The following is a 13,468-nucleotide window of genomic DNA, read 5'->3' on the forward strand; positions in this document are numbered from 1 at the left end:
GGACCAGATTGTTAAAGTAATGAGAGAAATAGCATTCAGATACGTGCATAAAGTTTATAAGATGTGATTATATCAAGAAAGAATACATGTATAGCCCAAGTGGGAGATTGTTAGGAAATTATTTTAATTTCCTAATTTATTTGTGGGCAATACATATATTAATTATAATCACAAATTATGCTATTTCAAATTAAATGACTTATATAATGTTGATCTCATTTATTGTTATAAATACTAAATTGAATAAGTCATTATTACTTTTTGATTTGGAATTAAATGAGAATAAAATCGGATATTATCTTTTGTTCCTTAGATAATTATCTTTTAGATTTTAAATATATTATCTTTTGGACTTTAGATATTATTTTATTTGGGTTTAAGGATTTAATGGGTGCCATGCTCAAATATAAATAGGCTTTCAGGGTTTCGGTCCCCAATATACCAAAACCGTCTTTGTTACTCTTTCTCCATCAAAAGAGTTGCAGTTCAGCCTCCTAGGAATACAGAAGGCTTTGGTTGAAGAAGATTGAAAGAACCACAAGATCCAAATTCTTCCATCAATTTCTAACTCTTATGAATAAAGGTACGCTTCCGCATTATGATATATTTTTGGTGATTCAATATGAATGATCTGAGTTATTGAAATTAATTTATTCCAACATATTATTGATGCCACGTCATTCATACTTATCACAATAGAAAATGATTTTTCCCAAACTTTATTTACTTTTTGATTTGATTTACGTACACTTCGGCGCTGCTTAACGTGGATTGCGAACCTTATTAAATTTAGGAAATCGGGAAGAAGGGGGAAGACTTCCAAACCCCAAATTGACATATAGCAAATAAAAAATGTCTTCTATACCTATTTTGATTTCACCTTATTTTTGTCAAATTATCTTTTTTATAAACTTTGTAGGTTGTAGTTAGATGAAAATAGGCCAAGTAAAGTCGAGTTTTGATTATATTAAATCTGATAATTTTGTAAGTAAAAATTCATATTTTATAAAGTATAATTTAATTCATATATATATATATATATATATATATATATATATATATATATATATATATATATTTGTAAATTATAGTTTATAAACAATTTTTTTTTAATAAAACAACTACAATTTTAAGTAGTCTATTTGACTATTAATTTTTTTAATTTTATTTTATATTTAATACAAGTCAATAGTTAAAAGTCTAAATTAAAAATAAATTATTTTTAAAAAAAAAAATATTTTGACGAACCCGTAACCAACTTTTAGATTTAAAAAAATCTATGACCTAGTGCCAATGATTCTATACTCTCATATAAATATAAAGGGAAAATAAATCACCATAAATTGTAAATAAAGTGGTTTTATTTGTGACCATGCATGTCTTTTAATTTATTTGCTTGCTTGTTTTACTGAAGGAGATAAGGTGTATACGTTGCTATAATGGGCATGCAATTTTAATTTCATACTTTTATGCATTATAATGGTGCTAAATCCCTCATACATTTTTAATTTTTAATAAACAAGCAAGTCTTCACTAAAAAAAAAAAAAAAATTATGAGAGCTTCTACTCTTTACTATAAACGCTTTTTACTCCTCTAACATTCTTTCTATTTTTTTCAATATGAATAATTCACAGAGAAGAAATTATTCAAATCTCTTGCTTGGAGCTCCATGTACCTTTTAGAATCCATTGTTTATATTTCAAACTCTTTTCTATTTTATTTATTATAAAAACAAATAATTTACAAAATAAAAATTATTTATCAGGCACACATTTCATTCATCCAGTTAAATTCAGATTCCACCGAACAAATGAAATGTGAGCCAATGATGTATTTCATCTATAATAATAATATATATACTTAGCATTTTTCTTATTTTTATATTAGTATTTCATTAATCATTCATCATTAATGTATAACCCAATTACTATAATGCATAGAAGTAGAAGCCCTTCAAAGGATTATGCGTTTAGAATGTAGTGATCAACTTTTAGGAAGGTGTTGATTGCAGCTTCTGCCATGAAATTAGGTTCAGGAACGTCTTGACTAGCCTTTTCATACTCACACGACCATTTCACCAAGCTTCCATTATCATCTCCCTTTGGTGTTACATTCACATATCCCTTGTAACGCTTATAGTACTTGAGAAGATCCCCATCAATCACACTATAAATTATTGTCCTCTTTGCATCATCAACACTTTCAATCTTCTCTGTCACCGTCTTCACAGCTTCATTTCCTTCAAGAGGAAAAAAGCGTAGATAATTATTCTTTTTATATCCACTGTTTAAATAGAAGACAAAATATTTTAAAGAATTTCATATCAAATACTTTGATCTTTTAATAAATTTTTATTTAGTACAAGTTATTGAGTAGAATCACTCTTTATACACTACAACAGACGCGGCGGATGCCTGCGCCAAACTTCCTACGGAGTCACAAACCGCAGCAACTTAGGGTGGATTGCTGCGATTCATCTCCAAATTAGCCTTCCGACGCCAAATCGACCTACTTTTGTATCGAACCCACTAAGCCCGCCGTTAACCGTACCCCAAACCATCTACTGATATTATAACACATGCCTGCTAAAGCTATCTCACACATGCTTGCTAAAGCTTTTTTTCGTTAGTTGTGGTGAGAGTTAGGGGTTGCATTTGCATATTAAAAATACAATAATATTGTTAACTTCTTATATATAAATAGGGACTGCATCCATATAACTATTGTTCTTGTTAAAGCAATGCTTAAATTAAGAGTACGTACAGTTTATTCAATTTCCACACTACTATACTTACTGCCCCATTATTTTGAGTCTCTTGTAATGTAGGATATATATATACTACATAGCTATATTTATTACTTTATTGAATTCAAACTTACTGTTAATTTTTAATAGGCGAAGTGCAAGCAAAACGCGCTGAATCGAAAGAAGCAACTTTACACGCATACTGACGGTTCTAAAAGCTTGGCTAGGGTAAGGGAAGAAGAGGTAATATAAATTTCTAATCAAGTATTGAGTGGCATTTAGTGTTGATTTATTCATAGAGTAAAACAATATTTGAAGTATTGAAAAAATTTAAAGAAATAAAATTCATGGCATAAATTGTATTGTCACGGTCACAAAAACAAGGGAGGAGAGTTGGTAAGGGAAAAGTATGGATCCTAAAGCACAAAAGATCTGATGGCAGCTATATACATGAAGAAGCTCGGAGGATTGGTGTGAGTACACTTAATCATTTATGCTGCAACATGTTGGGTTTAGTTATTAAAATATCTTGAGCATGCTATTAGCCTAGTGTGATTGTGTAATTTTATTTATGCCTGCAAGAAAAAATATCTGAGATTGAGCAGCTGGATGAATCTACAAGAATGTTGTCAGAAAATTATTCCCTTGCCCAAGCTCTCGGTAAAGAGCACCCGGGTAGAGTGCGTGGGATAGATATGGGCCGACACCAAGTCAACTCTTCCGTCCGAGTTCGCAGCTGCCGGTGGATAGAGCTCAAGTAGAGGAGGTCCAAAGGATGCTGTGTGCACTATAGGCGGAGGTGACGACCGAAAAATTGAAGAGAAAAGCAATGGAGGATGAATTAGCAGTAGAGAAAACGAAGAGGCAGGCAATAGAGAGTGTGCTGAGTTATCTGGTCCAACAACAATGTGGGAAGCTGCCTCCAGACATTGCTGCACGGATGAATTCTTTGGACGAATATGGTGAAAAATAGAAATTAGGATTTATGATACTTTGATTTTCAGTATATATTTTGTTTATGTTAACTATGCAGCATTAATTATTAGCCAAGTACTTTACCTTTTTGGGTGACTATTGAAATGCTTTATTGACATTATTAAAATAGAAATGTTAGTTTGCTTTGCAGTTAAATATTCATGAGTTTTTTTTTCCATGGTGCAGAATTTTAGGGAAAAAAAAGTATAATATTCTTTAAATAAAAAAGATAAAAAAATTTATAAAATATAATAAAAAAATAAAAAATTAAATAACGATAAGATTCTTTAAATAAAAAGAAGTTAAAAAAAATACCCAGGTTTGTAAAATTAATCAAAAACATAAGAATAGCGGCGGTTTTAAAACGCCGCGAATAAAGTTCATAAGAATCCAAGCAACAAATAGCGGCGGTTTAAAACCGCCGCAAATAAATTTCAGTAAATCCGGTTCAACAAATTGCGGCTGTTATAAACCGCCACTAAACTGTTTGACGCAAAATATGACTCCGCACCTTTATGCGTTGTGGATCCTGTTCAACCTGTTTAGCGGCGGTTCAAAACCGTCACAATTTGGCAATTAAACCGTCGCTATTCTCCTCATGTCCTGTAGTGTTAGTAAAATATTTTTTTATTTTTATCCTTTTTTATCACTTATTTTCCTCTGCGAAGGGAGATATTTGAAGGTATTCATGAATATTAAATTTTAAAAAATAAAAAATAACACAATATAACCATAATAAAATCGAACACAATTTAATCAAATGTATCAAATCAAATACAATTCAAATAGACAAACACAAATTTAACATATATATATTTTTTTTAATATACAAATTAAAATAAAATAAATTAGAATTACTTATATAATTTATATATATATAAGGGTATTTAAATAAATTTTTTTTTGCGGATATCCGTGGACGGGTACCTTAATTAAATTTTTAATATGGATATTAGATAAATAAGTTCATAACAAATTTTATTATAAAATAATTATGTAAAACAAATTAATTTCCTTCAAAACAATATAACGAAGAGACTAAGCTAATCGACTCGGCCGATAATTCTTAAAGACTTATTAGAATAAAAATGTATTGAGAATCAAAACGTTCAATTTAAAATGTTTTAAGAAACAACATGGGTATATAAAGAATAAAAATTTATTAACAACTAATACATCCAATTTAAAATTTTTTAAGAAATAATATAAGTATTTATTTGTAAAAAATTAATCTAAGAAAAATAAAACTTTACGGACCTTGATCTCCTGAAATTGTTGTGTAGACAGAGCCAACAACCTTGCCATCACCCTCAAGAATTTGAATGCTTTTGTAATCAGTTGGTGAGGCCTTAGGGAATATGGTTACAAAATCCCTAATAGCACCCCAGAACTTGTCTGCATTGGACTTTACCTCAGTTTCTGCCTCAAGCTTTCCAACGCTAGCAGCCATAGCTTACATTGAATTATGGTATGAGATGCTAGTACAAAAATGGTGCAAATATATAAAGAGAAAAAATGCATGGATTCAGAACAAAATTAAAATTAATAAGAAGTAGTTCCTTTTCCCAAACATAGTGTGACGCATAATTGAAGAGCTAGCAGCCGGGCGATAAGGTTAGTTACTATAATTTATAGGGTTAAATATAAAAATTAATCATACAAAACTATGTCACTTGTACAATTATTTATAAAAAAAATACAAATTATTATAAAAAGTACCCATAGAAGATTTTTCAAATAAATATTTTTTAATGTATATAGCACCAAGTAAATTTTTGTTCTTCTATAAATTATTTTTTCAACGCTAAATATGAGATGTTTCAGTTTCCCAAAGGATTTCAATATGACCAAACATTTTTTATTTTTTGTAAGAGGTTTGACTTTACATTTATATATACACTCACATAGATACACCATGTCATCACAAATTAATAATAATTATGTTGAAATTCTTAATTCTAGCTTGCGAGATTAATTACTTATTAAGTGATGTACTAAAATTATTCATTGCAAATCATATCACTTATAGGATTATTTATAGAAGAACAAAGAATTTAAATCCTTAAAAAGAATGACTATGAATCAAGTATCTTGAGTATATATGTACTAGAGGAATCTTTATTTTATGTAATTTATATTTCAACCATAATGAATAATAATCTCTAGCTTGTTGAACAATTCTTTTTAAAAAGAAATTCATTCAAATGTAATAATCAAAATAAGAAAATGATATTTGTCAAACTTTATTAACATACATTATTTGATTTACACATGCAGTAGTAATAACCAATATTGCTTTGCCTTTAGCTGTTATATGCTTAGCTAGTTTATTTAATGTGCTTTGCCGAATTATTTAAGTTCTAGTTCAGGTCATTATGAATAATAAACAAAACCAATTAAATTTGTAAGAAAAATGTTTTAGAATAGAAAAGAATAAGAGAGATTTTGGCAAAAATTAAAGGAAAGAGATAATTTTATTGAAAAAATATTTAAGAAGAAAAGATATAATTACTAATTTTTTGATTGTCAATTACATTTCTATTAAAATTAGTAGTATCAAAAAATATTTTAAATTTAATATTATCAAGAAAAAATAAAAAAAATTATATAAGGACTAATTTGATTAATTTTTAAAATTTCAGAGATAAAAATGGCTTACGTCTGAACTTTCAAGGACTATTTTGATTATAAATAACTTTTTACATGTCAAATGCCACATGGCATGCCACGTGTCACTTATCTGGGTGTTACTAAGCTGACACGTCAACCAATCATCTTGTGACACGTGGCATTAGCCCCCCATATCATCATATGCCACGTGGCAATTAACGTGACACGTCATCATCCAACTGACGGAAGGATTAACGTGACTAATCGTGTATCTTTCGGGGACGATTTCGATTAACTTTATCTTTCGAGGACTAAAATAGAGATCGGAGTATCTTTCAGGGACGATTTTGGCTATTTACTCAATAAATAAATGATTTATTATCTTCTATGACATATTTTATAATTATTAAAAAAATTGATTAATTTATCATAACTAATACTAATCATCTTTATAACCAGAATTTGGATAATCATATAGCCAATTAGAGTAAATTAAAATTTTTAACTTCATTTTCTTGCTTAGAATTAACCATTAATTGCTTAAAACAATATTATCAATCTATTCTGCCAGAAAAATGTGTGAATCAGGGAAAATTCTAATTTAAACAAATCAACGTTGGGTTTGAATCAAATTTGTCACGTTAAACCACCACAAATCTTTTAGCCGCTAATTTGGTTGGATAAGTTATATGTATCATTGAGAAATAGATTTTGGAGAGCGGAAACTTTTTTTTTTTTTTGAAATTAATTCATTTATAGTGAAAATTTATGGTTTTAACTTTTAATGTTCCCTTGCAATCATTAATAAATAATTAAGAGGATTAATCATACACATGTGTGGTCAAAGAACATTTGATTCAATGGTTAATATTCTCTTTTCAATCTTTTTGCTTTTGGGACTGGAAAAGACTAAAGGATTTGGCAGTTTAGGGGAGAAAATGGTGAAATAACAAAATGGAATTTTTGTAAAAATTATTGTGATTTACAGAAATTATTTTACTCTTCTAATGAATTGATGGGGTTATTCAAACTCAAAGTTAAAGAGAGATGATTAATATTAGGGATAAGTATTGTTTTGGTCTCTAACGTTGAGGGTCAGAATCGAAATTGTTCCCAACGTAATTTCTGATTTAGAATCATCCTTTTTTCGTATTAAAATCATCCATTTAATTTTTTTTGGACAAAAATACCCTCACCACTATCAGCACAATTACCTCCTCCAACACCAACACCAACACCAAGACCAACAACACCACCACCACCACCACCACCACCACCACAACCACCACCACCAACACCAAGAACACCAAACAACAGCAACTTCTTTCATTAACAAATTAAAAATACAAGAACAAAAACCAGATTCAACAAAACCAACAACAATTCAGAAATAAAAAAAGAACAAAATCAATCAACAACAATTCAGAAATCAAAACAAGAACAAAACCAACAATGATTCAACAAATCAAATCCAGCTTCAACAAAGAAGATGCAGAAGCAGAAGCACTAAAGTAGAAGCAGAAAGTAGAAGACGAAGCAGAAGATACAGAAGCAGAAGAAGCAGAAACAGAGATCGAAGCAAGAAGCAAGAAGCAGAGGCGGCGAGGCGGCGAGGAACAGCGGCGAGGCAATGAGGAGCAGCGGAGCGGAAGCCTAGGCTCTCTCCCTGGCTCGCGACAGCGACGACATGGTCGAATCGGCGGCGACGGCTCAGCGTCGTAGTCTCCCGACGACGACACGACGACGGCGGCGGCGGCGAGCCTTAGCGGCGTGGTCTCCTTTCCCTCTTTTCCTCTCTCCCGTCGCAGCCCCTCTCTCCTTTCTTTCGGCGACGGCGACGGCAGCTCCAAGCTTCGCCGACGCCGTCCCCCTCCCCCGTTCCCCCTCCCCTCTTCCCTTTCCCTTTCCCTCCCCTCCCCCTTCGTATACCATTTTCCTTCTCCTGGGACGCGTTTTCTTCCCCCTTCCTCCCGGGACGTGTTTTCTTTTATTTTTTTTTTTAAATTTTATAACTTTTATTATTAAAATAGGGGTAATTCAGGAATAACGTAAAAAATTTTATTAAAAAAGGACGATTTTAATATGAAAAAAAAACGTTAAGGATGATTTTAAATTTAAAATTACGATGGAGGCGGTTTCGATTATGACCCTCAATGTTAGGGACCAAGACAATACTTATCCCTTAATATTAACTATGATAACTCAATAAATTTCTCTAATAATCATAAGACATAACATAGAGGATAATAAACCTTTTATTCTTCTAAATAAGATGTAAATCAACACAGTATTTTACATGCATATATATATGAAAATGCAACATTATTCTTACACGAACAAATCACATTATTGTTGAATATATAAAACGCATTATAAATTTATGCGCTTAGAAGATAGTGATCAATCTTTGGGAACATCTTGGTTGCAAATTCTTTGATGAAAATAGGTTCAGGAACCTCTTGGCTAACCTTTTCAAATTCAGCGGACCATTTCACAATGCTTCCATTATCATCCCCCTTTGGTGTTACACTAATATATCCCTTGTAATTACTCTTAAAGTACTTAAGGAGGTCACCATCAATCACACTATAAATCAATGTCCTCTTTGCATCATCAACATCTTCAATCCTTTCTGTGACTGTCACAACTTCATTGCCTGGAAAAAGAAAAAAAAAAAAAAAAAGAAGAAAATTATTTATGAAAAATACAAATATATATAGTCTTATTCCATAGTTATGGGTACTCATTTTTATTGCTTATTTTGATTAATACTTGTCTAGAAAAAGGCTGTATATAACTATATATGGTTCTAATTCTCGAGGCTCCTACATTTTAGTGACATGCTATCATGCACGGACAGTGACACGGACATAAAACATGACACGACATGAGATACGTCGACATGCGAATTTTAAAATTATTTTAAAATTTTATAAGACACGAGAACATATATACATATAAAATACAAAAGATTTTTTTAGATAAATCGTAATGATATTTTAATATTTTATTGATATTAAAATATAAATTAATTTTTTTTATTATTTTTAATGTCTTATTTTAATTATATAAAATATTTAAAATATTTTTTGTTTTAATAAATAATAATATATACTATTTCTAAATTTAGTTTAAAAATACATGTTAAGAATAAGATTGACACGCTAATACTTGATGGTATTTAAGGGTGTTCTCACGTGTCCAGAGAAGAATTTTTTTATTTTTTCCTAAGATATAGTTGGATACGACAAACACGCGTATTGAACGAGTATCAATGAGTGTGGTGTCTAAAATGTGTCTGACACGCGTAATAATAATAATAATAATAATAATAATAATAAAAATTCTATGTGGTCATCAGAATGTAAAAAGTTTTTGTATAGGCGAATAATTATATATTATGATGTAAATAAAAATAATTATTTTTAACTGATTAATAAGAACTTAATTAATCAGCAAAATATTATTTGTTATGTAAATATATGAAAATGAATTTAAGAAGAAAAAGCGTTACATACCCATGTCTAAAGTATATTTGATGATGGAGCCAGGCACCTTGGCATCACCCTGAATAATGTGAATGCTTTTGTAAACAGAAGGTGAGACCTTTGGGAGTATGGTCGCAAAATCCCTGATAGCATTCCAGAACTTGTCTGCATTTGATTTCACCTCAATTTCCGCTTCAAGCTTTCCAACAACACCAGCCATTGCTTGATTTTAAGAACAAGAAGAAGAATTTTTGTTGTTGTGACTTGTGAGAACCTGCTACAAAATTTGCATATATACTAATAATAATGGAAATGGTTTAGAATAGTAACAAGTTTATTTAATATTTTATATTTATATTTTGTTTGAGTAGAATATTATAAAAAATAAATGTCATTTAATCTAATAAACATGGTGAATTATAAAGTAAAGAAGATCTTTTTTTTTATGTGATGAAAGATAAATTAAAAATATTGGAACTCACATTTTGAATATTAATAAAATAATAAAAAATAACTATAAAAAGAATTTAATTATCTCTCTATACAATCTCAATCTGTATAGTAGAATGCCCCAACAAACATATTTAAAAATCGTTTTACTTCAAATTTTATCCATATATTAATTATTTTACACATTAATTATTATACCACTTTTCATCCATTTTTATTCAACACTCTTTTCAAAGTCGGTATATGAGAATTAGTGTGATGACTTATTATCTTCAAAGTATTCAACATAGGAACCATGAGAAGACCAAAAATGTGCAAGATCTTTGACTAACATTTAATAATAATAATAATAATAATAATAATAATAATAATAATAATAATAGTTAATTATTAAATCAATACTAAAAAAATTCTGATACTGATAAAAAGGGTAATACTAGAGAGACAAAAAAAACAGTTATAACTTGCTTTATTTAACATTCATTAAATATTACAACCTTTAATAAATACTAAATAAGATAAGTTATGACTATTTTTGGCTGGTTTTTTTTAGTTACCAAATATTTTCGGATAAAAATAATTTTAAAAGACAAAAAAAAAATCTTCAAAAAACTTATAAATTTGACAAAAATAATTAAACATGAACTGCTCACATCTCTATTAATAAAAAATGCTGAATTGACAAACGAAAAGACTTAAAATGACAAACTGTGTTGTTAATTTTGATATTACCTAAAATCATTATTTATTATAATCCATTAAGATGGTGGAAATTCATTTACCTCAACACTAATAAAAACTCTAATTTGACCATATATTTTATTTTTATTTCTAGTTTTTTTTCATCTCAATAGAACACACTCACACAGATTATTGTATTGTTTGGATTTTCGTAACTGGACATTCAAACATCTTAGGAAGGAACGGAAATTAGGAAATTACAGAAGCAAGTAAACAACAACAAAATTACTGTGCAGAAAAATGAAAAATTGTCCGATTTCTAGTTAAGTCGATTCACCGGTTCTTAGTCAAATTTTCCAACCAAATCCAGCTTTTGAATATGGCCCGAAACTAATTAGATTTCGGTTAGCCATTTTTTGGTTTGGTTATCTTATTTGATCCGGTTTTTATAGAATATCACTTCCATAACACTCTTTTTTGGTTAGGTAGACAATGAATTTTTGTAAACAACATCAATAATAAATTTTAAAATTGACCCGATAAAATAAAAAAACACACCACCTTTAAATTACTTCCTAAACTTTAATATTAAAATAATAATTTATACACCTAGTGATGAATTTAACATAAAGGGAGCGAGTGGAGGTCTCGGCTCCCTCCCTCTTTTTTTTAAAAAATATTAATAGTAATAAGTTATTAAGTACGATTTAATTTTTAAAAAAAATTATTTAGTATTTAATTTAATATAAATAAAAATTCAGTCTAATCTAAATATTAATGATTTTTAATATCTAAAAAGTAAGTAATAATATTAAAAAAATTTTGAAAATTAAAGATATTATTATTAATATTTTTTAATTAAATAAAATTTTTCAAATCTCATAAAATGAATTTTTTTCCTTCTTGTGAGTGTTCTTCTTGATTTATTTGGTATTAATTTTCTCTGTTTCAACTACTACAACTGAGATATATTTTCAGCTATGAATATTGTGAAGAATAACTCAAAAACAAAATGAAAGATGAATTTCTTGCTAATTGCCTTTTAATTATATTAAAAAAATTGTTGAAAATTTTGACACATTCTATTATTGATGAATTTTATGATACATAGTAAAAAATACATACATATTTTTTGGGATAAAACACACAATTAAACCAAACCCAACTCAATATTATACAATTCACCCAAATGAAAAAACATTACATAGATCTCCCCATTCATTTCTCTATGTAAATCGAATGAGCTAGACTAGATTTAGCTTTCTATGTAAATCTAATCAGTCTGTTTTGATTTATGCATGCATGCATACTGTCCTAGTAAATCTAATCACCCTGTTTCGATTTATGCATTGTCCTAGTAAATCTAAACATGGTGATTAGATTTACTAGGATAACATGCATGCATGCATAAATCGAAACAGGCTGATTAGATTTACAATATGTAATTTGAGAAAAATAATTAAAATACTATATCAACAAAATTAGGCTATTTTTTTTATATCTCATCTATATTTTAAATTTTAAATTAATAACTTTTTCATGTTTATTTCTACTTAACTTTTTAAAATAGATGGTTTCCAATAATAATAGAGATAGACGGTTAGTTTTAAATTACTAGCGTCCACGTAAAAAATTACTAGTACACATTAAAAATTTTAAATTTAAATAAAACGAAAAAAATTTAATACGAGAACAAAAATTTAAAATTTTAAACATTATTTTAGATTACTAGTACACAAACAAAAAATTACTAATTTCTAAAAAAATTAATGTGATTTAAAATTGTTCATTTGAAACTAACACATTGTTTTCATAAAAACAAACACATTTAAATTAGTATTAAAAAAATAGTATTCCAAAAGAATAAAAAATTATAAAAAATTAAAAATTTTGATAAATTTTATTCGAACATATATAATTAAAAATTTAAATGTGTTGGTTTCTAGAAATATAATGAGCTGGTTTTAAATGGACAGCTTTAAATCACTAGTTTTATGTAAATTCATCTTTTTTTTAAAAAAAACTAGTGATTTTTTACGTGTACGCTAGTAATTTAAAACTAACCGTCTATCTTTATCGTTATTTGAAACCATCTATTTTAAAAAGTTCATTAGAAATAATTATGAAAAAATTATTAATTTAAAATTTAAAATATAGATGAGATATAAAAAAATAGCCTAATTTTGTTGATATAGTATTTTAATTATTTTTCTCAAATTACATATTGTAAAGCATGTTTCGATTTATGCATGCATGCTGTCCTAGTAAATCTAATCACCCTGTTTGGATTTACTAGGACAGGGCATAAATCAAAACAGGGTGATTAGATTTACTAGGACAGCATGCATGTATGCATAAATCGAAACAGACTGATTAGATTTACATAGAAAGCTAAATCTAGTCTAACTCATTCGATTTACATAGAGAAGTGAATGGGGAGATCTATGTAACGTTTTTTCATTTGGGTGAATTGTGTAATATTGAGTTGGGTTTTGTTTAATTGTGTGTTTTACCCTA

The 13,468-nt window shown here is 28.6% G+C and overlaps 2 protein-coding genes across 2 annotated transcripts; both read right to left on the reverse strand.

Moving 5' to 3' along the window:
* Positions 1-1,828: 1,828 nt before the first annotated feature.
* LOC107631453 (MLP-like protein 423) lies at positions 1,829-5,172 on the reverse strand. The gene is made up of 2 exons (XM_016334901.3): positions 4,980-5,172; positions 1,829-2,240 (listed from the first exon to the last, which is right to left on the reverse strand). The coding sequence occupies exons 1-2, from the start codon at positions 5,170-5,172 to the stop codon at positions 1,963-1,965; spliced, it is 471 nt and encodes a 156-aa protein (XP_016190387.1). The 3' UTR covers positions 1,829-1,962.
* A 3,538-nt stretch (positions 5,173-8,710) lies between these two features.
* Positions 8,711-10,040, reverse strand: LOC107633829 (MLP-like protein 423). Its single transcript, XM_016337427.3, has 2 exons — positions 9,851-10,040; positions 8,711-8,988 (listed from the first exon to the last, which is right to left on the reverse strand). The coding sequence occupies exons 1-2, from the start codon at positions 10,038-10,040 to the stop codon at positions 8,711-8,713; spliced, it is 468 nt and encodes a 155-aa protein (XP_016192913.1).
* Between the last annotated feature and the right edge of the window lie 3,428 nt (positions 10,041-13,468).

Source organism: Arachis ipaensis, chromosome B3 (assembly GCF_059453495.1).
Source record: "Arachis ipaensis isolate K30076 ecotype BB chromosome B3, ASM5945349v1, whole genome shotgun sequence".
Taxonomy (NCBI): domain Eukaryota; kingdom Viridiplantae; phylum Streptophyta; class Magnoliopsida; order Fabales; family Fabaceae; genus Arachis; species Arachis ipaensis.